Here is a 25,542-nt window from a genome sequence, read left to right on the forward strand (position 1 = left end):
GGAAGAAACGGCGTCGTAGGCCATTAAATAGACTTGCCAAAAAAATTTGGCAGCTCTTACATTCAAGAGAGAAAAATGAGATTTTCAAATTTTGAGAGGCCAAATGAAAGGCCATTGGAGAACCTATTTTTTACTCATCTCTCAAATTATAAGTTTGAGAGCGCAAAATGAAAGAGCATTGGAGATGCTCTTACATAACAACAAATGAGCGTTCAAATTCAAAATATGCGCATCACACCCCTTGTGTCTATTTTTGTCATTTTACACAATAAGTATTTTAAAATAATATGTAAAATGAGTATATAAGGGTAATTTAGTCAAACTATAATTTAAATGTGTCAGGAGGAACTTATTTGCATAAATTGAAAACTTTAGGGGTGTTTTCTGTACGTAAGAGGTGCAATACGCACTATAAGCATTAAATAAGCCCATTGAAACTTACCCCCAACTAACACTATATTTTTAGGGATAATTTCATAAAAATGGTGTTTTGGTGATCAAATGCCAAAAAGGTGGAGTTAAATTTAAGTTTTCCAAATTAATGGAGATTTATGAAATGATGACATTGGCATGGAAAGTTATTATAATTTTTTTTTTTTTTAATTCCTAAACTTCCCTATTGCTAAATCACCTAACTACCATATTGCAAAATTACCTAACTACCCATTCAATTGATTGCGCCCTCTCTCTTCACCTCTCTTTTATCACTTTAGGTTTTCTTATTAAGTTGTTGTTGATGCCTCTCTGCCTCGCCATTGACTCAGTCGAAGAAGAGAAAAATCTGCTACCAACGAATACTAACTCCGGCCATTACTAGATAACACCGGCAATAAGTTACTCCGACGACACTTCTCAAGTTCACATGTAGGTGGTTTCTGATGCTACTGGATTGTTGATTTTGCCGTAGAGCACTTCAAGCTGTCGGAAGAATCTGTAGTGTCTCCCAACCTTCCCTTCCTTAGTCTTCTTGTAATACTTGTATAAGTTCTCAAACTTCTCTTTGCATTTCTTCCCATTCCTCTGACACCCATGTTCCTCGGACATTATCCCGTAAGTAGAAATAAAAGGATTTAAAAAAAAAAAAATTATAGGAATAGAACTATTGATGAAGAGAATTAATACAAAAAAATAAATTAATTAAAAGATCCTAGTTTGAGCTAAAAAATGAAGATAATATTTGTCATATGTATAAGCCAAAAAAGTTCATATGATAATGATCTTTGCTAGTACTACTAGTATATAATGGTTGTGACGAATTTTCTTGAATGGTTGTTATGCTATTTAATTACATGAAACTGACTATTTGATGATTTCATTATAGTTTGTCTTACTAATTTCATTACTTTTTATTTTTATTTTTTATTCTTCCTATTTGTGTTCTGGTCCTATTTTTAAGGTTTTTTCATGTAGTTTATTTGTTGAATAAAAACCAGACATTCAGAAAAAAAAAAAAAAAAAAAAAAAAAATTAAATAAAATTAAATAAAATCAAAGAGACAGTGATATGTAATAGCAAGATATAGATGTAGTCAATTAGTAAAGTTGGTAAGGGGTAGTAGTATAATTTCACAACAATAATAAGATGGGCAATTTGGAAATGTAGTCGATTAGTAAAATTGGTTAGGGACAGTAATATAATTTCACAATAATAATAGAATAGGCAATTTGGTAATCAAAAGAAAATCTACAATAAATTTTCATGTCCAAGTCAGCATTTGAAAAAACTCCATTAATTTGAAAAACTTGAATCCACTTTTTTGGACAACTTGAATTTGACTCCACTTTTTTGGAATTTGACCACCAAAACATCATTTTTATGGAATTATCCAATATTTTTATTTCAAAGGTTTTTTGTCCCATATTTTTATTCCAAAGGTTTTTATTTCAAAGTGAGGTGATAGTCATACTCCACTTCTTTATACATACACTACTCTGAAAAGGAAATGACACTTATATCCTTAATTTTATAAATAAATAATATTTTTTTGTTCAAATGCCACAACTACCCTTTCAATTATGAAAATATATCTTCAACTCCCCCTCTCTCTTTCCAATTAACATTTTGAGTCACTTCAACCTCTATCAATTCTTTCTCTACTTTGTGTTTGTGAAAGAAAAAAAATTGCAAAAAGTAAATGAAAGTGAGGAAATATTTGAAAACAAAACTCAAATCATATTGTCGATTTGATAGTGAGAAGAAAAAAAAAAAAAAAAATGCTTTAGACTATATCCAAGGAAAGCATATATCCTTAAAAAATTTAATTAAAAATAATAGCCTAACAGGGGATGAAAAAACCAAAATCATGAGGGAAAAAAAGGAAGAAAGAGAGATAGAGAGGACAAGGTTCTACGGAGGACCCTTAAAAAAAAAAAAAAAAAAAAAAAAAAAAAAAAAGGGCCTTACAAAAAGAAAAAGAAAAAGAAAAAGAAAAAGGAGCATTAGAGTAAGTAAAGTAGGTAAAATAAAGAAGGTTATAAAGCAAAAGGTAGTTAAGGCCATAACAAAATAAGAGACAATATCAATTAACATATCTAATTTTTATTTAATTTTAAAACTCTACTATTCTATTTCAGGTTTGCAATCTTATTGTAATTAAAATAGCCATGCACCAAATATTATTTTCTAACGAAAATAATTCTGCAATCTTTTACTCACCCACTAGCTAATTAATTAATATAAACTAGCTAATTAATTCCGACTCACCTCAAACGTACAGAAGAAAACAAAGTATTGTTGGTATCTATTGCAGGCCATATGTGTTAAGATCAACGCAAATTTTGTCTTTTAATATTACAAGGTCGATCACTTCAAGGGGTATGTTAAATATTTCTACTATGATTTATTGTTCTAATACTTTATAAATAAGTTTTATGTGCTTTTCTACTTTATTATTTTATGAAATAAAAAACCAACAAATTAACTGGCTCTTACAATGAAAAATAAGTGAATGCAACTAACTTGCAATTTGTTAAATTTGAAAAAAGTAATAATAATAAATAAATTAAATAATTGGGACAGTACTAACTACTAACTCAGATCAGCTCAAAAATTGGATTTAGCTTAGAACCCCCATTCTAACCATGAAATGTAACGGACATGGGTCTGTAACATGGAAAATTGGGCAAGGTAGTTCATATCACAAGTTTTTAAACATTTAAATTTTTAACCTTCGAATTATTGATTCAAAGGCTATGGCAAGTTTACAACATAATTTTAACTCCGAATTATCTAATTTACAAATTTTGAATATAAAAAAGTAAAAAACTTGTAAGTATGATAATTCACTTTTAATAAGTAATAATTGATAATCATTCTTTACTACAAACTAGTAGGGTTGCAAGTTGGGCTGGCCCAACCCAGTCCGGTGCCAACCCAACTTAATCCGGATCCAACCCGAATTGTACCTAATATGGGTTATGGTCAAAACTCAGCCCAAATATTTTCGGGTGAGCCGAGTCAGGTTGACGGGTTGAGATTTTTTTTTTTAACTATTTTTTTTTTTTTGGAATTTATATACTACGTATAATATATATATATATTTGATTATATTATTATTAAAAAAAAAACAAAATACTTTTTAGGGCAAATCATTCCAGCCTCCCAATCGCCTCCATCTCTATTCTCTTTGACCCTCTCTCTCTCTCTCTCTCTCTGTGCAACTGCAAACTACAAAATCTATAAGAATTAGAAGTTCAAAACTCATATGTTTCAGTTTTATCTATCTGTCTTTAAGAATCAAAAGTTCAAAACCCATATTGGCATATCATTTCAGATTGTTCAAAAAATCAAAACCCATATCTTTCAGTTTCCATCGCCCGTTGTTCTAGTTCGGGTTCGCCGTTTGCAAGCTTCAGCCGCTGTCTCTCAACTTTCAAGTTTGCCCCCCCCCCCCCCCCTCTCTCTCTTTGCAACTGCTAACTTGTATGTATGGGTTTTGTTTTAATTTTTTTTTTTTTTTCTAAATCAATTTATCAAGGTCTGTAAGACTGTAATTCTTGTTTTACAAATCAATTAATCTTGGTCTGTAAGAGGGGCAGCGGTGGCAGCAATGGCAGCAGAGGGGACGGCGGAGAGAGAGAGAGAAAGAGAAAGAAGAGAGAGGAGAAAAATATATATATAATTTATTTATTTATTTATTTTTTAATTTGGGTTTTGGGTTGGGTTCGGGTTGAGCCCAGCCCAACCCGAATATGTTTGGATTTTGACAAAATCCAACCCGAAATTTGAATCCGATTTGTGAGTTTAAAACTCGAATTTCAAATTTTTTGAGTTGGGCTAGATTAGCCCGCCCAAGTTGCAGCCCTACTATAAAGACTTTTTTTTCTCTCTTCTCTCTCTACCTTTTTTGCCGCCCTTCAACTTCGTCTTCCCCATTTGTTTTTCTCCCTGATCCTTTCCCATGAGGGTGGGGAGGTGTTGTTTCTTACCTCCTACAGGGTAAAAAAACTCGCCATATAATAATAAGTTCATTATGTGGGTGGTTTTCACGCCTTTTTTGCTTTTGTTTTGTTCAATCTGCTCCTGTTTAACTTGTTTCCGGCTCAATTGGGTAGATCTGTTGTTTTCTCTCCGGCTAGATCCCAGATTTATGTTGGTTTTTGTTGTCCCTGACTTGATTTTTTCTTATGCGGGGTTTGGTGGTTTTTCCCCCGGTCAGATTCGCCTTGTGGATGTAGCTTTGGAGCTGTTGCCTTGTGATGATCTGATTTTTGGGTCACTCCTGTTACTGCTCTTCTCCCTTGGTGGTTTCCATTGTTGAGCGGTGACTCTTTCTCAACAAATCTAGAGTTTGTTCTTCATTTTTTTTATTTTGCTTCATGATTTATTTGCTTTTTCTGATTTAGTTTTGTTGCATCTGTACATCCTTTTATGAATATGTTGTGTAGATGCCGTATAACTATTTTCTTATTCTCAGGTTAAAAATAATAATAATAAATAAATACCACAAAGACTTAAATGGTCCCACCCCTGGTAAATACGTAGTAATCCGTAAATGGAACCACTCACTAGGTGGGCTAAATGGGATATTGGGCCGATTGGTCTTAGAATTTACTTCTTCACATGTTTTGATGACAGAGTATTGGCAGCCTATTACCCCATATTTGTAGGACCCATCCCAACTGCATAGCAGAATCTAAACAATTTGTGGGTTGGATCAAGGACCCAATTGTAACTTTAAAATGGTTAGCAACTCGGCCTAGCTTGCTTACGGGAAGGTGAGCATGTGGTCTTTGGCTTTAATAAGTGTTGAATACAATTATGCAGCATTTCTTTTTATATTTTCAATACAATTATTTTTCTTTTATTCGCGTAAATAACTTAAAAAACTGATAAGCAGTAAATAAGCCATGTTTATTGAAGTCTGAAAGCTCGTGTTGTCAATAAATTAAAACATGAAGTTACAGAGTGAAGTTCTACGTGATACTATTGAAGTCACCCATATAATTAAAACATTGTAGTTATCTAATGACCCATAAATAAAAAAATCATTAAGACAGAGTATACTTATTCTGTAAGAATATCCAATCTTTATTTTAATTCTATAATGAATATGTAATTAACATCTTTCTACACATATGGGAGATAAGTTGGGTGTTGCCGTGTTGGAATGAGAATTCGAGAAAAGATTGTGTTATATACGTTAGGAGTAAGACTTGGATGGAACTAACTCAAGCAACTCTACTTTCGTTAGAAAGTTTTATGGGCATGAATAAAATACACAAGATTAGTACTATTGAATGGGACTGAGTTTAAACTTTAGAATTCGAATTTTTTTTTTATATTAGATAAAGATTCAAGAAAAGATTGTGTTATATGTGTTAGGAGTAAGACTTGGATGAATTAACTCGAGCAACTCTATTTTCGTTAGAAAGTTTTACGAATAAGGTACATGAGACCAGTACTATTGAGTGGAACTGAATTTAAACTTTAGAATTCCAATTTTTTTTATACTAGATAAAGATTTTAGTAACTGGAAAACCTAAAAACTTAAATAACCAGAAGTATAAGAATAATTTATAATATTTATATTTAAAATTATATTATTTATAGTATTATCTTGCTATAAGACATATATTATGTAAAAAATTTGGAATTATTGGTAAAAACCGAAAACCTATAAAATTTGCGTAATATGGTGCAACGACTCTTAAAGTATTAGAACCTTGCGTCGTTACTCATTCAATAAAAAACTTACTATTTGATATCGTCCAACTATTACACATTCTTAAACCTAATTATGAAATAAACTTTAATTATTTTATTCTTTCTAAACATAAAAAATTTACTCTTTGACATCCCAACTCTAGTCTCAAATATCTCATTCTATCTTCTAAAACCTCTCACGCCGTATATTTATGGTATTTCTTCATCCTAATCGATGATTAAGATTTAGTTTCTAAAATATTCAACTAAATATTTACATATTTATAAATTTTTATATTCAAAACTTCTCCAATATACCAATTTATACAAATTCTTCTATATTCTAGAATCCTCCGTCTTTGTACAACACTCTATATACTTCACCATTATTCTTAATAGAGTCGCTAGTAAAAACCACCCCTATATGCATATAGAATGTATAACTTTCTATCCCTATAGCATACATATAGAGTGTATAACTTTCTATATGTTCTAAAAAATTATTAACATTCATTTTTTGAGCAAACAAAGGCGTGAATGCTAAAAAGACTAAAGTGTCCCTCCATATTGAATAAAAAAAAGTAAAAAAAAAAATTAAATACGAAATGACTAAAATGTCCCTCTTTTTTTTTTTTTCCTTTTTTTTTTTATTCGTATATATAAAGGCATTATTGGAAGAGAAAATGGTGTTTTTGGAATTTTATATTTTAAAAATGTAATTTGTAACCAAACCATGGCCTCAATCCCTTCTTTGATCATTTTACAAACTTAACGCACTTATATATATATAAACCTTATGTATGATATTAACCCAAAATTTAAATATTAGGAGTGTTTTTCTCACTTTGCCCTTCTTAGTATTTTATATTATTGAAATGATAAAAAGAAAATGTATTTTTGGGTATGGTACAAAGCTAATATAATGTAAACTGCCATTGTTACGGAAGGTTTAAAAGTGAAAGATGTAAAAACAAGATGGTCAGATGCAATGCTTTGTAAAAACAAGTATTTTTGGGTATAATTCGCTGATTTTTAACTTTCAAGTAAAATTTAAAATTGTAACTTGACCAATAGAGAAAATTGGAAAAGAAAAACAATAATCCTGTCACATTGATAACATACAATTTGTTAAAATTTGAAATTTTAATTGGGATATTAATAACTCATTCAGCTCAGCATTACGATTTAGAAATTGGCATTAGGTCTGTAACAAGGCAACTTGGGCCGGGTAGTTATAGTTCATATCAAGCCCAAATGACCCTGGGCTACACGAAAAGACTAAATTACCCAAGCATATAATGTCCTGGGTCCAGCCCTGAAATTAATCGGTTTAATTGGACTAGCCGAGTGGTTTTGGGCCGATAAGCCTGAATGCTCTTAGCATTTACTACTTCACATGTTTCTGGGGTATGTTTTGATGAGCTATAAACAATATTTGCAGAGCCCATCCCAACTATATGGCCATACAGTGTAGACAATTTGTGGGTTGGATCAAGGACCCAATTGATCCGACATTTAACTTTACAATTTTTAGTCACTGAGCTTGGCTTGCTTGGTTCAATTATTGGTAAGGTGGGCTTGTGGACCTGTGGTGGTCTTTTTCCTCAAGTGTTTCGCTCCATTAAAACTTTTTAAATGTACTACTAAAAGTTTTAAATCGTTTCCATTTTTTTTCACTTTTCAATGCATTTTTCTTCTTCTTTTATCTGGGTAAATCACTCACAGCCTCATAAACATTGGAAACGTGGATCCCAGGTTAGAATCCTGTTGTTTTTTTTTTTTTTACCTATCTTATTTGTTTAACCGTGCAAAGTTGGCCTAACGGGTGAGAAATTGGGTCCTATATATTTTAAATTGCTTTGAATTCTATTTTTCTAAAAAAATAATAATAACAATTACAAAATCATCGACTATTATGAAAGTGACCAAAATATATCCACTAAAATATTCACTAGCCCTAGGGTGTTCAATAAAAGATTCAACCTCTATTCCAATAAGGCCAACTCAATACATATTGAGGTCTAAGACTAGAAACTTTAATATACATACATACATACATATATATATACATACATACATACATATATATATATATATATATATATAATTTTGGTACATTAATGAGGAGGCCCTGGATGACATGGGCCAGGTCCGACTCGCAAAACACAACCTTCAGTCCGAACAGCTGGGTCAGCCCATAGAAAGACACTGCCATATGGGCCGAGCGGGAGTAAGCCCATCAAGAGTGACCAGGGCTTACTGAGGAATAGGCCCAGGTCCAGCAATTAATAAATATCTTGTAAATATCTTGTAAATATCTGGTAAGTATCTATAAATAGGAGTTGGAATGAAGAGGAGGGGGATCTTGATTCGGGTTGAGGTGTAAGAATTCTAGAGAGAGAAAGAATAGAAGGAGTTTCTTGCATCTTCAATGGGGATCTTGATTCGGGTTGAGGTGTAAGAATTCTAGAGAGAGAAAGAATAGAAGGAGTTTCTTGCATCTTCAATTGGCGCCGTCTGTGGGAAACGCATAAAAGTTTGGTTGATCAATGAGGAGTATCGAATGGATTCAAACCAATTCGGTTGATCGAGACTCGATCTTGCGGATTTGAATCCAGATCTGAGCGATTGTGACCTACTCTGGAGGAATTACGATTCTTGAAGCTTTGGCAGGAGTGACTTCAGATCTACGCAACCGCGAGTTGCTCGATTGTGACAGGATCTGACGGATTTAGAGTCCAGGCAATTCAGATCTTGTAAACAGTGAGCATAATTCGGAGAATTAGAAGCCAGATCTAAAAATTCCTACTCACGAAGCTTAGATCTACTCGCGAACTTGAGATTAATGCCTTTACTCCGTTCGGGAATAATGATAGGTGAAAGCTCCAATCCGATGGAGGCTGTCCAGCAAACAAAGCTTGAAGAGTTGATGAATTTGATTGAAGCTCTCAGAAAAGAAAATGCAGAATTGAAAGCTGGATTGCAGCATCGGCAAATACCCGCAGTTTCGCATCCGCTTCCGGTCGGAGAAGGAGGTGTTCCATCTAGTATCGCGCATCAAGGCGATCAGAACGAGAACAATCAGTCAGCTCACCACCGTGATGAAAGGATGATGGACAATTCGCCGCCAAATGTTCGTCGAGTTGAAGATCACGAAGGCTCGACTCACGTTGATCCGCAGCGGGAAAGGTTTGACCGAGAGGAAGTGATGGAGGTAGATCGCCGTCGAGTAGCGTCGCCTTGGCAGAGAGAGTTCATAGAGGAACGGTCGTTCGATCCGTCTTACCGGCCCTCCATGGTTACTGTCACTCATCACGGTTCGGAGGGCAGAACCGTAACTCACAGAGCTACCGCTGGACTCCAGAGAGAGAATGAAGCTCTCCGATCCGCAGCTCGGACGGTGGATTCACCATTCACCGACGAGATCTTGAATGCGCCGCATCCAAGGAAGTTTGCTATGCCAGTCTTTATTCTGTTTGACGGAACAACCGATCCGATCGATCATGTGTATCATATCCAGTTGAAAATGGCCCTGAATACGGAAAACGACTCTTTAATGTGCAAATGCTTCCCTACAAGTCTGGCCGGACCGGCGCTCAGCTGGTTCAAAAACTTGCCTAGGAGCTCCATTGGCAGTTTCAGGGACCTGTGCGATCGGTTCATAAGCCAGTACTATGGGAACAAACGCCCGCCGAAGGACATCTCGAGCCTGTTCACGATGCGGCAACACAAGGATGAACGGCTCCAGGCCTTTCTTACCAGGTTTAATCTCACTAAGAGTATGGTAATCGAATGCCATCCTTCTACGGCAGTTCAAGCCTTCAAGTTAGCCATGACACGCGGAACTCCGTTTCACACCAGTCTGGTAGTGAATACGCCAGCTACCATGGATGAACTCAATGAGAGAGCCGATGGCTTTGTGCGCCTCGAAGAAGAGGAGGCAGCTAATGCTCGGACAACGTCGCTTGTGTCGACCGAGGAAAAGTCCAAGGCAAAGATCAGGCAGAAGCAGGCTCAGCCGCAACGTCAGACCACTTGGAAGGCCGAAAAAAGGTCCAGGGAGGAAGAGTTGATTACTCCGCTGAAGGTCACTCTGGCGAGGTTGTATCAGGAGAACAAGGACAAGTTTCATCCACCACTGCCAATTAGACAACCCCTCGAACAGAGGGATCAAACTAAACATTGTGCTTTTCATTCTGATTTCGGACATCAGACTAACGAATGCAGGAACCTGAGGAGGCAAGTGGAGATGTTGATAGCTAGAGGGGAGTTTGCGAGTTATGTACAAGGCTCGGCGATGGAGCAGAATCGACCAGTGGAACAAATAAAAAGGAGTCATAAACAAAGCTCCCACAATTCGCAACCAGTTCGTATAATCAATGCTATCCATGGTCGACCCGAGCCTAGTGAAGAGCCAGATGAGCTGCTACGGGTGCGCCTGCGGCAGGCGCAGATGAAGAAAAGGGTCGGCAATGTGACCACTCTACACCAACAGAGCCCGTCAATGCAGATAAAGTTCGACTGGACAGACCTGCAGCGTGTTCAACTGCCTCATGACGACCCGTTGGTAGTCAGTTTGACAGTGGCAGAGTGCTTGGTGCGCAGAGTTCTGATCGATCCTGGGAGCAGTGCGAATGTTATGCCGAGGGACACATTTGACAGGCTCGACATTAAACCAGAGAGGCTCAAGCCCACCGGAAATCCCTTATTAGGGTTCGATGGGAAGAGGGTGGAACCCGTCGGGATGGTGGAAGTAGAAGTTCAAGCTGCAGAGCGAGCTCTTATGGAAACTTTTGTGGTTGTGGAAATTCACCCCTCGTATAATCTCCTGATGGGAAGAGGATGGATTCACAGAGTCCGAGGTGTACCCTCAACTCTGCATCAGGTCATGAGGTGCCTCGGGCCCGATGGAGATAAAGTGATAGACATTCGGGGGGATCAGGTCGCAGCCAAAGAGTGTTATTCCGTCACACTAAAGCATGCAGGGAAGGGAAAGGCGCCCGTCCGGTCGACAAGCCCCAGATAGCAATTACAGGAACCTCCACTCGAGCAGAATAGGGTGGAGGAGTCAGCCGACTTGACCGAGGAGCCCCTTCTGGATGTGCAGATCGATCAGTCCAGGCCAGAACGAACTACCAGAGTGGGTATAAGACTGACCAGAGAAGAGCAGCAAGAGCTAGTGGATTTCTTATCCCACAATGTCGACGTATTTGCATGGAGTCACCTCGACATGCCTGGAATTAGTCCTTCCGTCTCCTGTCATTCCCTGAATGTCAATCCTAATTTCAAACCAGTGAAACAGAAGCAGCGAAGATTTGCTCCAGAACGTAATCAGATCATAACGGAAGAAGTTGATAGGCTGCTTGATGCGGGATTTATCAGAGAGGTGCACTACCCCGAGTGGTTGTCCAACGTCGTTGTGGTGCAGAAGAAAAATGGGAAATGGCGCGTATGCATTGATTTCACCAATTTAAACAAAGCCTGCCCGAAGGACAGTTTCCCGTTGCCTAAGATTGATCAAATGGTGGATGCCACCACGGGGTATGAGCGTTTAACCTTTCTGGACGCATATTCAGGTTATAATCAGATTCCTATGGACCCCGCAGATGAAGAAAAAACTTCTTTTGTCACCGAGCGAGGAACATACTGCTACAAGGTTATGCCTTTTGGATTAAAGAATGCGGGAGCAACTTATCAACGACTTGTCAGCAAAGTTTTTAAGAATCAAATGGGTAAGATTGTCGAAGCCTATATTGATGATATGGTGGTGAAAAGTAGGAAAAAGGATGATCATCTGAAGCATCTGCAAGAGGTATTTGATGTACTAAAGCGATATGGGATGAGGCTCAATCCGACCAAGTGCTCGTTCGGTGTGAGTTCCGGGCAGTTTCTGGGACACGTGGTCAACCGCAGGGGCATCGAAGTTAGCCCCGCTCAAGCAGAGGCTTTGATTAAGAATGCCGAGCCAAAGACGATCAGAGAGGTGCAAGCCCTAACAGGACGAATAGCTGCATTAAGTCGATTTATTTCAAAGTTGTCAGACCACTGCAAACCATTCTTTGACACGATTCGGAGCCATGGAAGGCAGGTCTGGGGGGATGAGCAACGACAGGCATTGACTCATTTGAAGCAATATATGCAGAATCCGCCAGTCCTGTCAGCCCCAGAACCGGAAGAAAAGTTATTTCTATATCTTAGAGTATCTGGTGTCGCGACGAGTGCCGTTCTGATTCGTTGCAAGGAAGGGGTGCAATACCCAGTATTTTATGTAAGCAAAACACTGATGGAGGCGGAAAAAAGATACTCAAAGGCCGAACGGGTGGTACTTGCACTTGTAAATGCAAAAAGAAAGTTAAGGCATTATTTTGAATCCCACCCCATAGCTGTTCTAACAACTTTCCCAATCAGAACGCTCATGCACAAGCCAGAGCTCTCGGGCAGAATGACAAAGTGGGCCATAGAGTTGAGTTCATTTGACATAACGTACGAGCCGAGAACAGCTATTAAAGGGCAAGCGGTGGCCGATTTCCTACTAGAATGTGATGCCGAAGATACGGAAGAGGACCTTAGAAGCGGCTCTTGGAAACTTTTTGTGGATGGCTCCTCTAACCAGACGGGGGCTGGGATTGGGATCAAACTGCAAACCCCAGAGGGTACTTCCTTGAGCCAAGCACTCAGACTTGAGTTCCGAGCCACCAATAATGAAGCGGAATACGAGGCGTTGCTAAATGGATTAAAGTTGGCCAAAGAGCTACAGATCAAAAGTTTGACAGTGTATAGTGACTCGCAGCTGATTGTTCGGCAGGTAAATGGTGAGTACGCAACCAAGGATGACATGATGGGGGCATACCGTTCTGCCGTTCTGCGTAGAGCCAAGGACTTTGCAAAGATTGAATTCATACAGTTGCCGAGGGAACAGAATGCAGATGCAGACCGTTTAGCATGCAATGCTTCAAGTTGCGGTGAAACATTGGCGAGGGTGATTCCAGTGGGAATAGTGACCCAGCCGTCCATTTTCGAAGAACCGATGGTCTCGGACCCTTGGCAAGTCAACGTCATACCGTATGAACCGAGTTGGATTGACCCAATCATTACCTATATTCGAGATGGCGTTTTGCCTATGCAAAGGGATGAAGCTAGGAAACTCAAAAAGAATGCTGCCAAGTACGCCATCGTGCGGAACCAGCTGTACAGAAGGTCCTATTCTGGCCCGTACTTGAAATGTGTCACCCCCGCGGAGTCGCAGCAGGTATTGCGAGCTATTCATGAGGGTGTGTGTGGCAATCATTCTGGGGGAAGATCGTTAGCGCATAAAGCAATGACACAAGGGTATTTTTGGCCAAACATGTCAAGAGATGCGGAGGAGTTCTCTCGAAGGTGCGATAAGTGCCAACGATATGGACCAATGATCCACCAACCACCTGAAGAATTGCACGTAATGGCCTCGCCGTGGCCTTTCGCGCAATGGGGGATGGATGTGGTCGGTCCTCTGCCAACTGCAAGAGCTCAGAACAAGTATGTGTTACTGGCCACGGATTATTTCACTAAATGGGTGGAGGCAGAACCGTATCCTAGCGTGACTCAGACTCAGGTGAGACGATTTATCTGGAACAACATTATCTGCCGCTTCGGTGTTCCCAGAACAATAGTCATGGACAATGGCACAAACCTCGACAGCAGGCAAGTAAGAAAGCAGCTGGAGGAGTATGGAATCAACCAGAAGTTGGCTGCAGTAAGTCATCCTCAGGCTAACGGACAAGCAGAAATCACAAACAGAACCATTTTCGCCTGCATTAAGAAGAAGCTGGAAGATCATAAGGGGAAGTGGTTGGATGAACTCCCGAACGTTCTATGGGCTTACAGAACCACCCCAAGGCGGCCGACTGGGGAGAGCCCGTTCGCGATGGCGTATGGTACCGAAGCAGTTATACCGGTTGAGCATTTAGTCCCCACTATCAGAAGCTTAGCATGGAGTCGAGATCAGAACGACAAGATGTTAAGATTGAACCTCGACATGATAGACGAAAGGAGGGACGCAGCGGCTATAAGGCTAGCATCGTATCAGCAAGTGCTGGCGAATAGTCACAATAAGAGAGTAAAACACAGGGATTTTGCCCCGGGCGATCTGGTTCTGAAAAGAAAGGTGGGGATGGTCAAAAAAATGATGCCACCCTGGGAAGGCCCATACAGAATTGCAGAAGTCATTGGCAAAGGGGCATATACGTTGGAAACCATGGCGGGAAAGTTGGTCAGCAAGCCCTGGAACGCCACGTCTCTGAAGAGGTACTATCAATAGAAGCTAAGTTCTGGTTTTAATTGGATGTTATTTGTTGTCAATCAAATACATATGAATGAGCAAGTTACCGGAATTTACAAAAAAAGAAGAGAAGAATTTTCTTTTCCAATGGTCTACTATAAAAATTTAAAGCCAAGTGGCAAGTGGCATTCTAGCCGAGCGCCAGGCACTTAAGCAAGATAAGTGGCAGCTGGCACTATAAGCCGAACGCCAGACACTTGCTAAAAATTTAAAGCCAAGTGGCAAGTGGCATTCTAGCCGAGCGCCAGGCACTTAAGCAAGATAAGTGGCAGCTGGCACTATAAGCCGAACGCCAGACACTTGCTAAAAATTTAAAGCCAAGTGGCAAGTGGCATTCTAGCCGAGCGCCAGGCACTTAAGCAAGATAAGTGGCAGCTGGCACTATAAGCCGAACGCCAGACACTTGCTAAAAATTTAAAGCCAAGTGGCAAGTGGCATTCTAGCCGAGCGCCAGGCACTTAAGCAAGATAAGTGGCAGCTGGCACTATAAGCCGAATGCCAGACACTCGCTAAAAATTTAAAGCCAAGTGGCAAGTGGCATTCTAGCCGAGCGCCAGGCACTTAAGCAAGATAAGTGGCAGCTGGCACTATAAGCCGAACGCCAGACACTTGCTAAAAATTTAAAGCCAAGTGGCAAGTGGCATTCTAGCCGAGCGCCAGGCACTTAAGCAAGATAAGTGGCAGCTGGCACTATAAGCCGAACGCCAGACACTTGCTAAAAATTTAAAGCCAAGTGGCAAGTGGCATTCTAGCCGAGCGCCAGGCACTTGCCGTACAAACACACAGCAAAGCTAATATAAAAAGAAAAAGAGAGAAAAGATATATATGTACTGAAGATAAGTTGAACAGAGCACAACACATAGAGAAAAAGAGTTCGGCCATTTCATTAATATTGAACATTTAGTTTACAAAAGAGAGGTGTCCATCATTACAAGAAGATATGAACTGGAAGAATTCGAAGGAGCCCTAGCTAGACGCCTCAGTACCAACAGCATCCTGGTCCTGCCGACTCGCCTCCTCGGCCCCATCAGCCGCCTCACCTTCATGAGGTGGGGAATCCAGGTGAATAACTGAGTCGTTCGGCTGGGGTTCAGCGTCAGCAGTGACTACAGAGGGAGCCACGGTTGACGATTGGGGAGCGGTCAGTGGCAGAGCGGTAGGAGGAGCTGTGATGATCCTTGAGGATGCGATGTCCTGGCACTCATCAAATATACGCTCCGCTTCGGTGGGTTCTGGGTCGACATAGACCCCCAGAGGCTCGATCCCCAGATCCTTGTCTACCTCATCCGGAGTGGAGCTGGTCTGTCCCTCATCCGGAACCCGGTCGGCGAAACCTTCCCGGAATCCTTGAGCATACCGAAGAGCACCGACCCTGGAGAACCGAGCATGAAGGGCCAGCATCCCACCACCCACTCTGCTGATAGCGTCGATCAGAGCGGTACGCTCGTCCAGAGCTCTTTTTTCAAAAGCCATCCGAGCAGACTGTTCATCAGCTAGAAGACGTTGGAGTTCTGCCTTCTCTTCTCTGAGTGATTCCTGCTCAGTCTGCCAGACGCTCTTCTCGAGCTGGAGGGCGTCCTTCTCATCCTGAAGGGAATCATTCTCCTTTTTCAGGACATCTCTCTCTTGCTCGGCTTTGTCAAGCCGAACCAGCACCTCGGTATTCTTCATGGCAAGGAGGTCGTTCTCTTTATTAGCCACCTCCAGGCTATCAGAATACTTTCGGGCCCTGGCGTTCCCCATTTCCACCTGCTTCTGCATGGCCATCATCCCGAACAATGTCTGCATAGGTGCACAATAAGAACGGTTAAACCAATAGTCAGAACGGGCGAAGGCAAGACCAAGTAATATAAGAGAATTCATGAGTTAGAAAATAAAAGTCACCTCCATAGCAGATTGGGGAAAGCGACTGAACACGTCCTTCTGGGAAAGGCCCTTTGCCGCCTCAATGTCCTTCGGAGTCCACATGCTCCTGTAGTAGGCCATAGCGGTCTGGCCATCCTTCAGCATGGTCTCGTTCGGTTTCACGAACGTCCCATCCGTTCGAGTGTACCGAGGGGCCCATGGCGGCAAGCTGGGGATAGAAGGGGGGCCTGAAGCAGAAGCAGAGCCACCAGCTGCAGGAGGCCCAGAGTGAGAAGGAGCTCTGATCGCTCGGTGCAAGAGAGTACCCGGCCCAGAGACTCGGGTCCTTCTAATAAGAGGCTCCTCCTCAGGGTCGATTTCACTGTCAGGATGAGGCCTTTTGCCTCGCTCTTTGTCCCGACCGCCCCCCGCAGCAGCAGGAGCTATGGTAGCTGGGGAGGGCGCGTTCTGGTTGGCCGCAAGGGCGCTGGCAGCAGGGTTAGTAGCCACTGCGCTCGGGACAGTGTCAGATATGGTGGCTGAAGAAGAAGCCGACGCTGGAGAGGAGGTCGCCCCAGCAGCAGGAATGACTGGGGGAGTATTTTTCCTCCTGCCAAAAGAGGGAATCTGCAGTCTGCTCATATTGTAGCCGAGTGATGAGAGCGCAAAGAGGTTGTCTGAAGTGAGGAGATCTGAGCAGGAAGGAATATCGTTCAGAACGTATCTCTTCAAGTAGTTAATCCTATCCCTGCAAACACTGTAGCTTAAGTCATCACAAGGTATTCCCAAGGAGCGGCATAAGTAAGTGCAAAAACGAGGAACGCATGTTTCACAGGGGCAGTCGTGTTTATGGGATTTGAATTTTTTATAGGAGGAGACAGAGCAGACACCAAAGGCGCTCGGGATTGGGTAATCCTCTGCAGCCGGCGAAGACCAAGCCCCACTAATACCCACTATGCTATCCCTCCAACCCTTTTCAGATTTTATTGTGTCAGTGCATATGGACATCTTCTCGAACGGGTAGAGGTGGTAGAAGGGCTCGTTAGTACGGATCTTACTGACCTTATAGCACAGAAGGAGGTCTATGAGGTCAAGGTCCAGATTTCTGTCACGCATCAATAAGAGCATAACAGATATGATCCTAAAGAAGTTGGGGTTGACCTGCAGAGGGGATATCCCCAATCTGTTGAAGACGTAACTAAAGAAAGGGTGCAGAGGGAACCTAACAACATTCAGTTGAAGGTTTGTGAATAAGACTTCGCCGGGCAGGAGGCCGGCGCCGGTCGTAATATTAACGTCTTGGGGGCAAACCCTAACTACGATGTTGTCAGGAAGTCTAAGTCTCATACGAAGAACACCCAGATCTACAACCATGGTGGAAGTGCAAGAAGAATCTAAAAGAGGGAAAGTGGAAGCCTGCCGAAAGTAAAAAGAACGAAACTAACCTCGGAGGACTGCAAGATCGCTGGGAGAATGACTCTCGAAGGATTTCACCGGAAAAGGCTTAGCACAGTTCTAAAAAGAGGGAGATTTGGCTGATGATGGAGACGGTAAAGGGAAGTGAAGTGGAATTCTAGAGCATTATATAGGCAAGGGGGCCCGAGGGCCGAAGCGTCGGGAAGGCAAGAAATCCCTCGAACCCCGGAACATTGATTCTGGATCTGACCGTTTGCTCCCCCACGTGGTTATCTCGAGCCGTCAGCGTCATGATGAGACGCCATCAATAATTACCCCTTATTAAATAAGGGGCAATTATGGGGGCAGTTGAGGAGGCCCTGGATGACATGGGCCAGGTCCGACTCGCAAAACACAACCTTCAGTCCGAACAGCTGGGTCAGCCCATAGAAAGACACTGCCATATGGGCCGAGCGGGAGTAAGCCCATCAAGAGTGACCAGGGCTTACTGAGGAATAGGCCCAGGTCCAGCAATTAATAAATATCTTGTAAATATCTTGTAAATATCTGGTAAGTATCTATAAATAGGAGTTGGAATGAAGAGGAGGGGGATCTTGATTCGGGTTGAGGTGTAAGAATTCTAGAGAGAGAAAGAATAGAAGGAGTTTCTTGCATCTTCAATGGGGATCTTGATTCGGGTTGAGGTGTAAGAATTCTAGAGAGAGAAAGAATAGAAGGAGTTTCTTGCATCTTCAATTAACATAAATAATATTAATTAAGTCAATACATCATTGAATCTTTATATTAATTAAACAATAAAAATGAGTATATAAAAAAAAAAGAATAAAATATATAATAACAAGTTAGAAAGAAATTTTAAGTAGAAGTTTATCAAATATAATGACTTTTAGTTTAATTCAATTAAAACGTTGAACAAAATATATGGAATGAAAAAAAAAGAAAGTAAATTGCATTAAGATAACATTCTAAATAATTATATTTATATGGAATCTTTTTATTAAATTTTTTTAAATGAAGAATCATTTTTATTGAACATTATCTATGCGGTGTTGAACAACCATCTCAATTAACTAGTGATCCACGCGTCTCAATCAACTAAGAAAATTACTGTGTGTGACGTTATATGATGTAAGAAGAATTCAGAATTCTCGTAAATTGTAACGACTCTTTAATTTGCATAACCTATCATAAGAGATAAATACAATAATTAATTTGCAGGAGACGGTGCAATAGAAGGGAATGTTTAGAAATTATTTGGCACAAAAAAATTAGGGCACACAAAACACTATAATTTGTTTGTAAAAGATGATCGGTTAAGAATGAATTTTGTGCCACAAAAATCAGAGGTAACGTTTGGACACAGAAAATTATCGCCGTGTGGTAGAAGAGGGTCGAATGAGAAGAATACGTAGCCACAAAGAATTTGCTATATGGTAGCACAAAATATTGTAAACTTGTTATAGGGGCTAAAAATATATATATAATTTGTTCTGTAGGATACAAAATAAACTGTAATTGTTTACCAGACCTAAATAAATTGCATGGTGGAAATTGTCATAATGGTCAGATGTGCATGATGATAGAGTTAAAATAATATATTTTAACATCCTAATAGTGAATCATTTAAAAATAAAATTATTATATATATATATATATATATATATATATATATATATATTTGAAATAAAATTTAAATTTTCAAATTTGTAACAGGACTATTTGAGAAAAATTACAGAAGAAAATAATATTAATGATATCAATCCTTTGTTCAAGAGATATATACCAGAGCGATATATGTAGTACAGCAAGTCAAACAATTCCACATAAAAAAGAAAATCAAATCTTCTACAATCCATCAGTATTTTAAAATAATACAGATTTCTTAAACTAGTGTATTTTACCCACTAGAGTATTCTAAAAAGATATTGAATGTACAATACTATCAATCACACCCAACATGCAACGAAAGACCTTTAAAATGGCTACTCGCTGTTTTTTAAGTGTAAATGTAAAAATAAGGTCATAATTGTATTCCATTGGATAAATGCAATTTATTATAAAAACAGAATTAAAATTTAAAAGAATAAAGTGGATTTATCAAACCTCACCCGTAAAAATTACTATTAAATACAAAGACAAATATTAAAATAGAAAAATTACACTTAAGTAAACTTAAGAATGTTAAATAACAAATCAGTCTATTTTAAAACTTGATTTTTCAATTAATTAAATAAAATAATTACATATACATTGAAAATTATTGTTTAAGTTCAAAAGACCCTCCAAACTCTTATTTCAAAATATCAAAATATCCTTCCTAAATTAATAGTTCTTTCGTTCAAGAAATTTAAAAAATAAGATTTTCAAGTTGACTTTCAACTGAAGGGCATTTTGCATGTGATGTATACATTATCAAAATAAAATAAATAGCATATATATTTATATAAATAAAAAAAAAAAAAATTGTGCACTTAACTTTAACCATATCTCCCAATCTATCGGGTCAAACTTACAAATGTCAATTTAAAAATATACAAATAATTTAGTAAATATTCATTATATATATAGAATATTTTTTTCCGGTAAGTGAAAATTCATTTTGTAAATATATTTTTGAACAATGGACACCAACAACCAATTTTTAGTCACTGAGTCTAGGTTGCATGGTTCAATTATTGGTAAGGTGCGCCAGTGGTGGTCTTTTGGCTCAAGTGTTTTACTCCATTAAAACTTTTTAAATGTACTACAAAAAGTTTTAAATCGTTTCCATTTTTTTTTTTCTCTTTTCAATGCATTTTTCTTCTTCTTTTATCTGGGTAAATCACTCACAGCCTCATTCACATTGGTAACGTGGATCCTAGGTTAGAATCATGTTGTACATTTTTTTTCTACCTTATTTGTTTAACCCTGCGAAAATGACCTAGCGGATGAGAAGTTCGGTCTTAGTGCCCTCATGTCCTTTTGTTTTTTAAAATTTTATTCTACCTTCATCTCATATTAAATGAACTACTTTGGAAACTTTGACTCACAATCCTTTTGTTTTTTAAAATTTTATTCTACCTTCATCTCATATTAAATGAACTCCTCGAAAATTTTGACTCACAATTTTTGTGAGTCAAAGTTTCCAAAGTAGGCATCTAATATGGTACATATATAGTATATAAGTATATCAAATAAATATGATTAAAAATGACCTCAAATGACTTAAAATAAAAGGTGGTAATGAGTCAAAATTTTTGAAGTGAAGACTAAAGAACTAATATGGGACACAAGGAGTACTATTTTTTTTTAATTAATCCACAGTATATTTTAGATTGCGTCGAATTCTATTTTTCTAAAAGAAAAACAAATAATTACAAAATCACCAGCCTATTCTGAAAGTGACCAAAATGTATCCACTAAAATATTTACTATCTCTATTCCAATAAGGCCAGCTCAATACATATTAAGGCCTAAGAGGAGAAACTTTAATATATATATATATATGTATATATAATTTATTTTGGTACATTAACATAAATAATATTAATTAAGTCAATACATTATTGAATCTTTATATTAATTAAACAATAAAATAGAGTAAAAATAAATAAAGAATAAAATATATAATAACAAGTTAGAAGAAATTTTAAGTAGAAGTTTATCAAATATAATGACTTTTAGGCTCTGTTTGTTTGGATGTAAAATATCTTTTAGAAAATATCTTTTTATTTTTTGCGGTTTTTTTGTCGTAAAATATTTACGAAGAAATAAAATATTAAAATTTGACTAAAATAACTTACTCATTAATTTTCAGCAAGTTATTTTATACGCTGAGCCCGATAGACTCTATCTCAACCTCGACCTAAGTCTTTGTAAAACACCAAAATATAAAAATAAAAGAAAATATTTTACCTAAAAAAGAAAAATATTTAAGAAAAATATTTTTCTAGGAAAATATTTTACATCGAAACAAACAAAGCCTTAGTTTAATTCAATTAAAACATTAGACAAAATATTTGGTTAGATGGAATCAACTAGAAAAGAAAAGAAAAAGAAAATTTTTAAATTTTTTTAGAGTTTGGATGAATGGAAAAAGAATTGTAATAGAAAATATTGTTTTCCGCATTAGATTAGTTTTTCCCAAAAAAATCTCACATAAAACACGAGGAAATAATATTTTCTCGTGAAAACTGCTTCTTTTTATTTGAAGTTCTTATTTTATCCAACAACTGAATCAGGTAAAATAACTAATTTTTTTGTTTTCTAACTAAGTTTATTTTCTATTGAGTTTCAAAGAGGCAAGTTTTCTAATATTTTAGTGAACTTTTAGAAGGTAAGTTCTCTCTAAACATGTTCTCTTACAATACTATTTGGATGAATTGAATTTTTTTTTTTTTTTTTTTTTATGTGTTTCAAATATATACATTATATTTGATATATATATATATATATATATATATATATATTATGTGTTTCAAATATATACATTATATTTGATATATATATATATATATATATATATATATATATATATATATATATTGTGTTTTTTTGTGTTATCTAGTTGAAAGTCCATGATTCCATGAGTCCAAATTTTTATTTTTTATTTTTAAGTTTCCTTATTTCTCTTAAATGAATAGTTAGTTTTACTTCTACGGTCCTACTTAAGAAGTCTTGAAGTATTGTTTTAATTTAAACAATATAAATGAATATAAATAATTATATTATTAAATTTAATAATTCATCATTTTATTAAAATTGTGACAAAAATAGACATTATCAAACACAAATTTATTTATTTTTATAGTATTTGAAATAAGGGTAATTTTGGTATACACAATCATTTTCTTTTCATTTTCATACTATTCAAACTAACAAATTTATATTTTCATACAATTTTCCTGAATATATTTTCATATTAATCAAATGCTTGATAGAAAATAACTTTTTTTTTCTTTCATTTTTCATTTATCTTGTGTTCTTACTTACTTTTACCTAACCAAACGAAACTTAAAAAAAAAAATTAAATTAAATTAGATAACATTCTAAATAGTTATATTTATATGGAATCTTTTTATTTATGTTTTTTTAATTATTTTTTAAAAGAAGGAATCTTTTTATTGAACATTATCTATGTGAGGTGTTCGACATCCGTATCAATGAACTAGTGATCCACGGGACCCTCATTCCAATTCTAAATTTATATTAGTTTTCTTCTAATTCAGTTACGTTGCAACCTTAAGAGCCTATCTTACTCACCATAAATTAATAATAATAAAATATCAATTAAAATAAGTTCAATTAATTATTTTATTTTTCTTTAGTCCGAGAGGATTGGGATAAGGGATTATTAGTTCTGAAATTTGTCGTCTTTTGCGGTAGATGTGGCTGCCCAATTCATTGCCAAAATAAATTGCCGGAAGAAAAGACAAAGTAAAATGAGAGAAAAGACATGGTGTGACTAATTAATTTTCATATATGTTTCACATTAGGACACGTAACTAGGGATTGGGATATTTAAGTTACTTGTTGTAGTTAATAATTCCAAAAGAAACGACGTAAGCCAACTCAACATGATCATCCAATTGTCGTGACTTGGTCGAATTTTATATTCACACTAAATTGCCAACTTGACAGGACTAAGAGTGACCTAATCTTAGAAGTAATGTTGGCAATTATATATTTATTCACTTCTAAATTATCAAAAGGAAACTATCTCTAAGTTTGTTTTTACTTTGGTACCAAATTATTATTATTATTAAATTTTTTTTTGACTTTTATGTGATAAAAATGACACGAGACACGAAATATATATTTTAATATAGCAGCAACCACAAAATAAGGGGTTCTCGCCGATGGAAGTGGAACTATCATAAAGTATATATTTTAGGTATTGATTGGATTGATATAAGAGACTTTACTTGCGTGTTAATTTTGGGTGACTAAAATAATGAAAGGAGGCAATCCAAATCAATGAAGCTATCTTTCTTAGTTTTAGTTTTCCCCTTATTATGGGTGCATTTATCAATCAAAAGACTTATGCGTTTGATAATTTAATTTAGTGTTTAATTAAGTGTTTATTCAATTAAGTACATTTGATTATGTAATTTGAATATTATAGAAAATGATAAACGCTATTTAAAATAGGATAAAATTTTAACTGACAGTGATATCAATTATCTTTGAATGCTTAAATTTTAAAAAAATATTAAAAATATTTATTTTTTAATTACCACTCAAAAATTTCAACTATTAAAATTCAGTTCTTCAAATTTAAATTTTCAATACATAATTTTTAATTTTATCAAAAAGCAATGTTGGATAAAAATTACTGTTAGATACAAAATACTTATTTGAATTGGATGACAAAATAAAGTATACAACTAATATATATATATTATACAATTTATCAACAAGAAGTATTTTACTCTTTTAACTCAAATAATATATTTCTCTAATTTCTACTGTCAATCTTCTATTGAGATCACCAGGAAGTCTTTTAAGTTAAAAAAATATCTCGTGAAAGGTATCAAAATTATCATGTTTCACTCTTAATAATGTCCATGATTTAAATACTATATGTATAAATTTAAATATATAAGCAAATATATATATATATATATATATATATATATATATATATATATATATATATATCTTTAAAGATATAAGCAGCCTCGAAAAAAAAATCAGAATTCTTGTGTTCCACCTTAATTACATCCATAACTTAAATATATGTGTGTGTGTGTGTTTTTAAGCGTATAAATATATATATTAATATATGTGTTTTAGAGTGTATATTTTATCTATAATTTAGAAGAAGAAAGTGAAATCCTAAAATGAAATCCTTGAATAATAACGTCATATGATATGATGTAAAGGTTCAGAGTTCTCGTAAATTGGCACACATTTTTCACATGTCATTGCCCTCGTACTCTTTAATGCGCATTCGAAATTGAAATAGGGTGCAAATACTGAAACTAGTTTGAAAGAAAATTAGAAACGTTAGCCTTGACCAAGCCCCTGGGTATGTTGGGAAAAATTGGTTTCAAGTTAGCACAATTCAAAGATTTATATGTGCTGGTTTACTGAATCATGCCACGAGACTTGGGGGTTTATTGGTGTACGCACGTGCGCCCTTGTAGACATGGCGCACAACACTTGGGTGCCCTCACAACACGCGCGCACCATGCACTCTCTGCCCGTCCTTGGCATCCCTCACAAGCGCGCGCGCACGCTCACGAGCGCACTCACCATGCACAAGATCTGCCCTTGGTGTGAGGCGTGCACACACCCACGAGTGCACACACCATGCATAAGGTTTGCTCTTGGTGTCCCTCACTAGCACACGAGTAATGTTGAAGGGCAAATCAGCATTTATCAAACAATAGAGTTCTTGTAAAAATTACTATGAGATATGAAAATACTTGTTTGAATTGGAAGACATTTCTAAACAATAAAAATACTCCGTATTTAGGAACAACTCTTTTAACTCAAAGGAACAACTCTTTTAACTCAAATAATATATCTTTTTCTAATTTCTATTTACAGTCTTTTATTGAGATTACTATTAAGTATTTTTTTGAGATTACTTGCTGCCAAATATTTCATCTATACGTGTAACGACGTTAAAAAGAATTCAGAATTCTCAAAAATTGTCACGATTGTGTAATTTGCATTGAAAATTTGACCTAGTATAAGACACAAATACATTAATTAGTTTGTCAGAGACGGTACAAGGGAATGTTTAGGAATTATTTGGCATAAGAAATTAGGGACAGAAAAAACATTGTAATTTGTTTGTAAAAGATGTTCGGATAAGAAGGAATCCTGCTGCA

At 36.9% G+C, this 25,542-nt stretch overlaps 1 protein-coding gene across 1 annotated transcript; it reads right to left on the reverse strand.

The window, feature by feature from the left end:
- Nucleotides 1–858: 858 nt before the first annotated feature.
- Nucleotides 859–16,948, reverse strand: LOC132314509 (uncharacterized). Its single transcript, XM_059813368.1, has 4 exons — nucleotides 16,921–16,948; nucleotides 16,346–16,815; nucleotides 15,476–16,243; nucleotides 859–1,020 (listed from the first exon to the last, which is right to left on the reverse strand). The coding sequence occupies exons 1-4, from the start codon at nucleotides 16,946–16,948 to the stop codon at nucleotides 859–861; spliced, it is 1,428 nt and encodes a 475-aa protein (XP_059669351.1).
- Nucleotides 16,949–25,542: the final 8,594 nt, after the last annotated feature.

The sequence above is a fragment of the Cornus florida genome, unplaced genomic scaffold, assembly GCF_030987335.1.
Source record: "Cornus florida cultivar Cherokee Brave unplaced genomic scaffold, ASM3098733v1 CherokeeBrave_3.0.0_Hap2_Chr06, whole genome shotgun sequence".
Taxonomy (NCBI): Eukaryota; Viridiplantae; Streptophyta; class Magnoliopsida; order Cornales; family Cornaceae; genus Cornus; species Cornus florida.

Excerpts from the sequence above, each read along its gene's own strand:
- LOC132314509 (XM_059813368.1), bottom strand. The coding sequence starts at position 16,948 with ATGAGCAGACTGCAGATTCCCTCTTTTG. Across the intron at positions 16,244-16,345 it reads TTCCCCAATCTGCTATGGAG|ACATTGTTCGGGATGATGGC; the intron begins GTGACTTTTATT and ends GCACCTATGCAG. Across the intron at positions 1,021-15,475 it reads CGGCTGATGGGGCCGAGGAG|AGGAATGGGAAGAAATGCAA; the intron begins GCGAGTCGGCAG and ends CATGGGTGTCAG.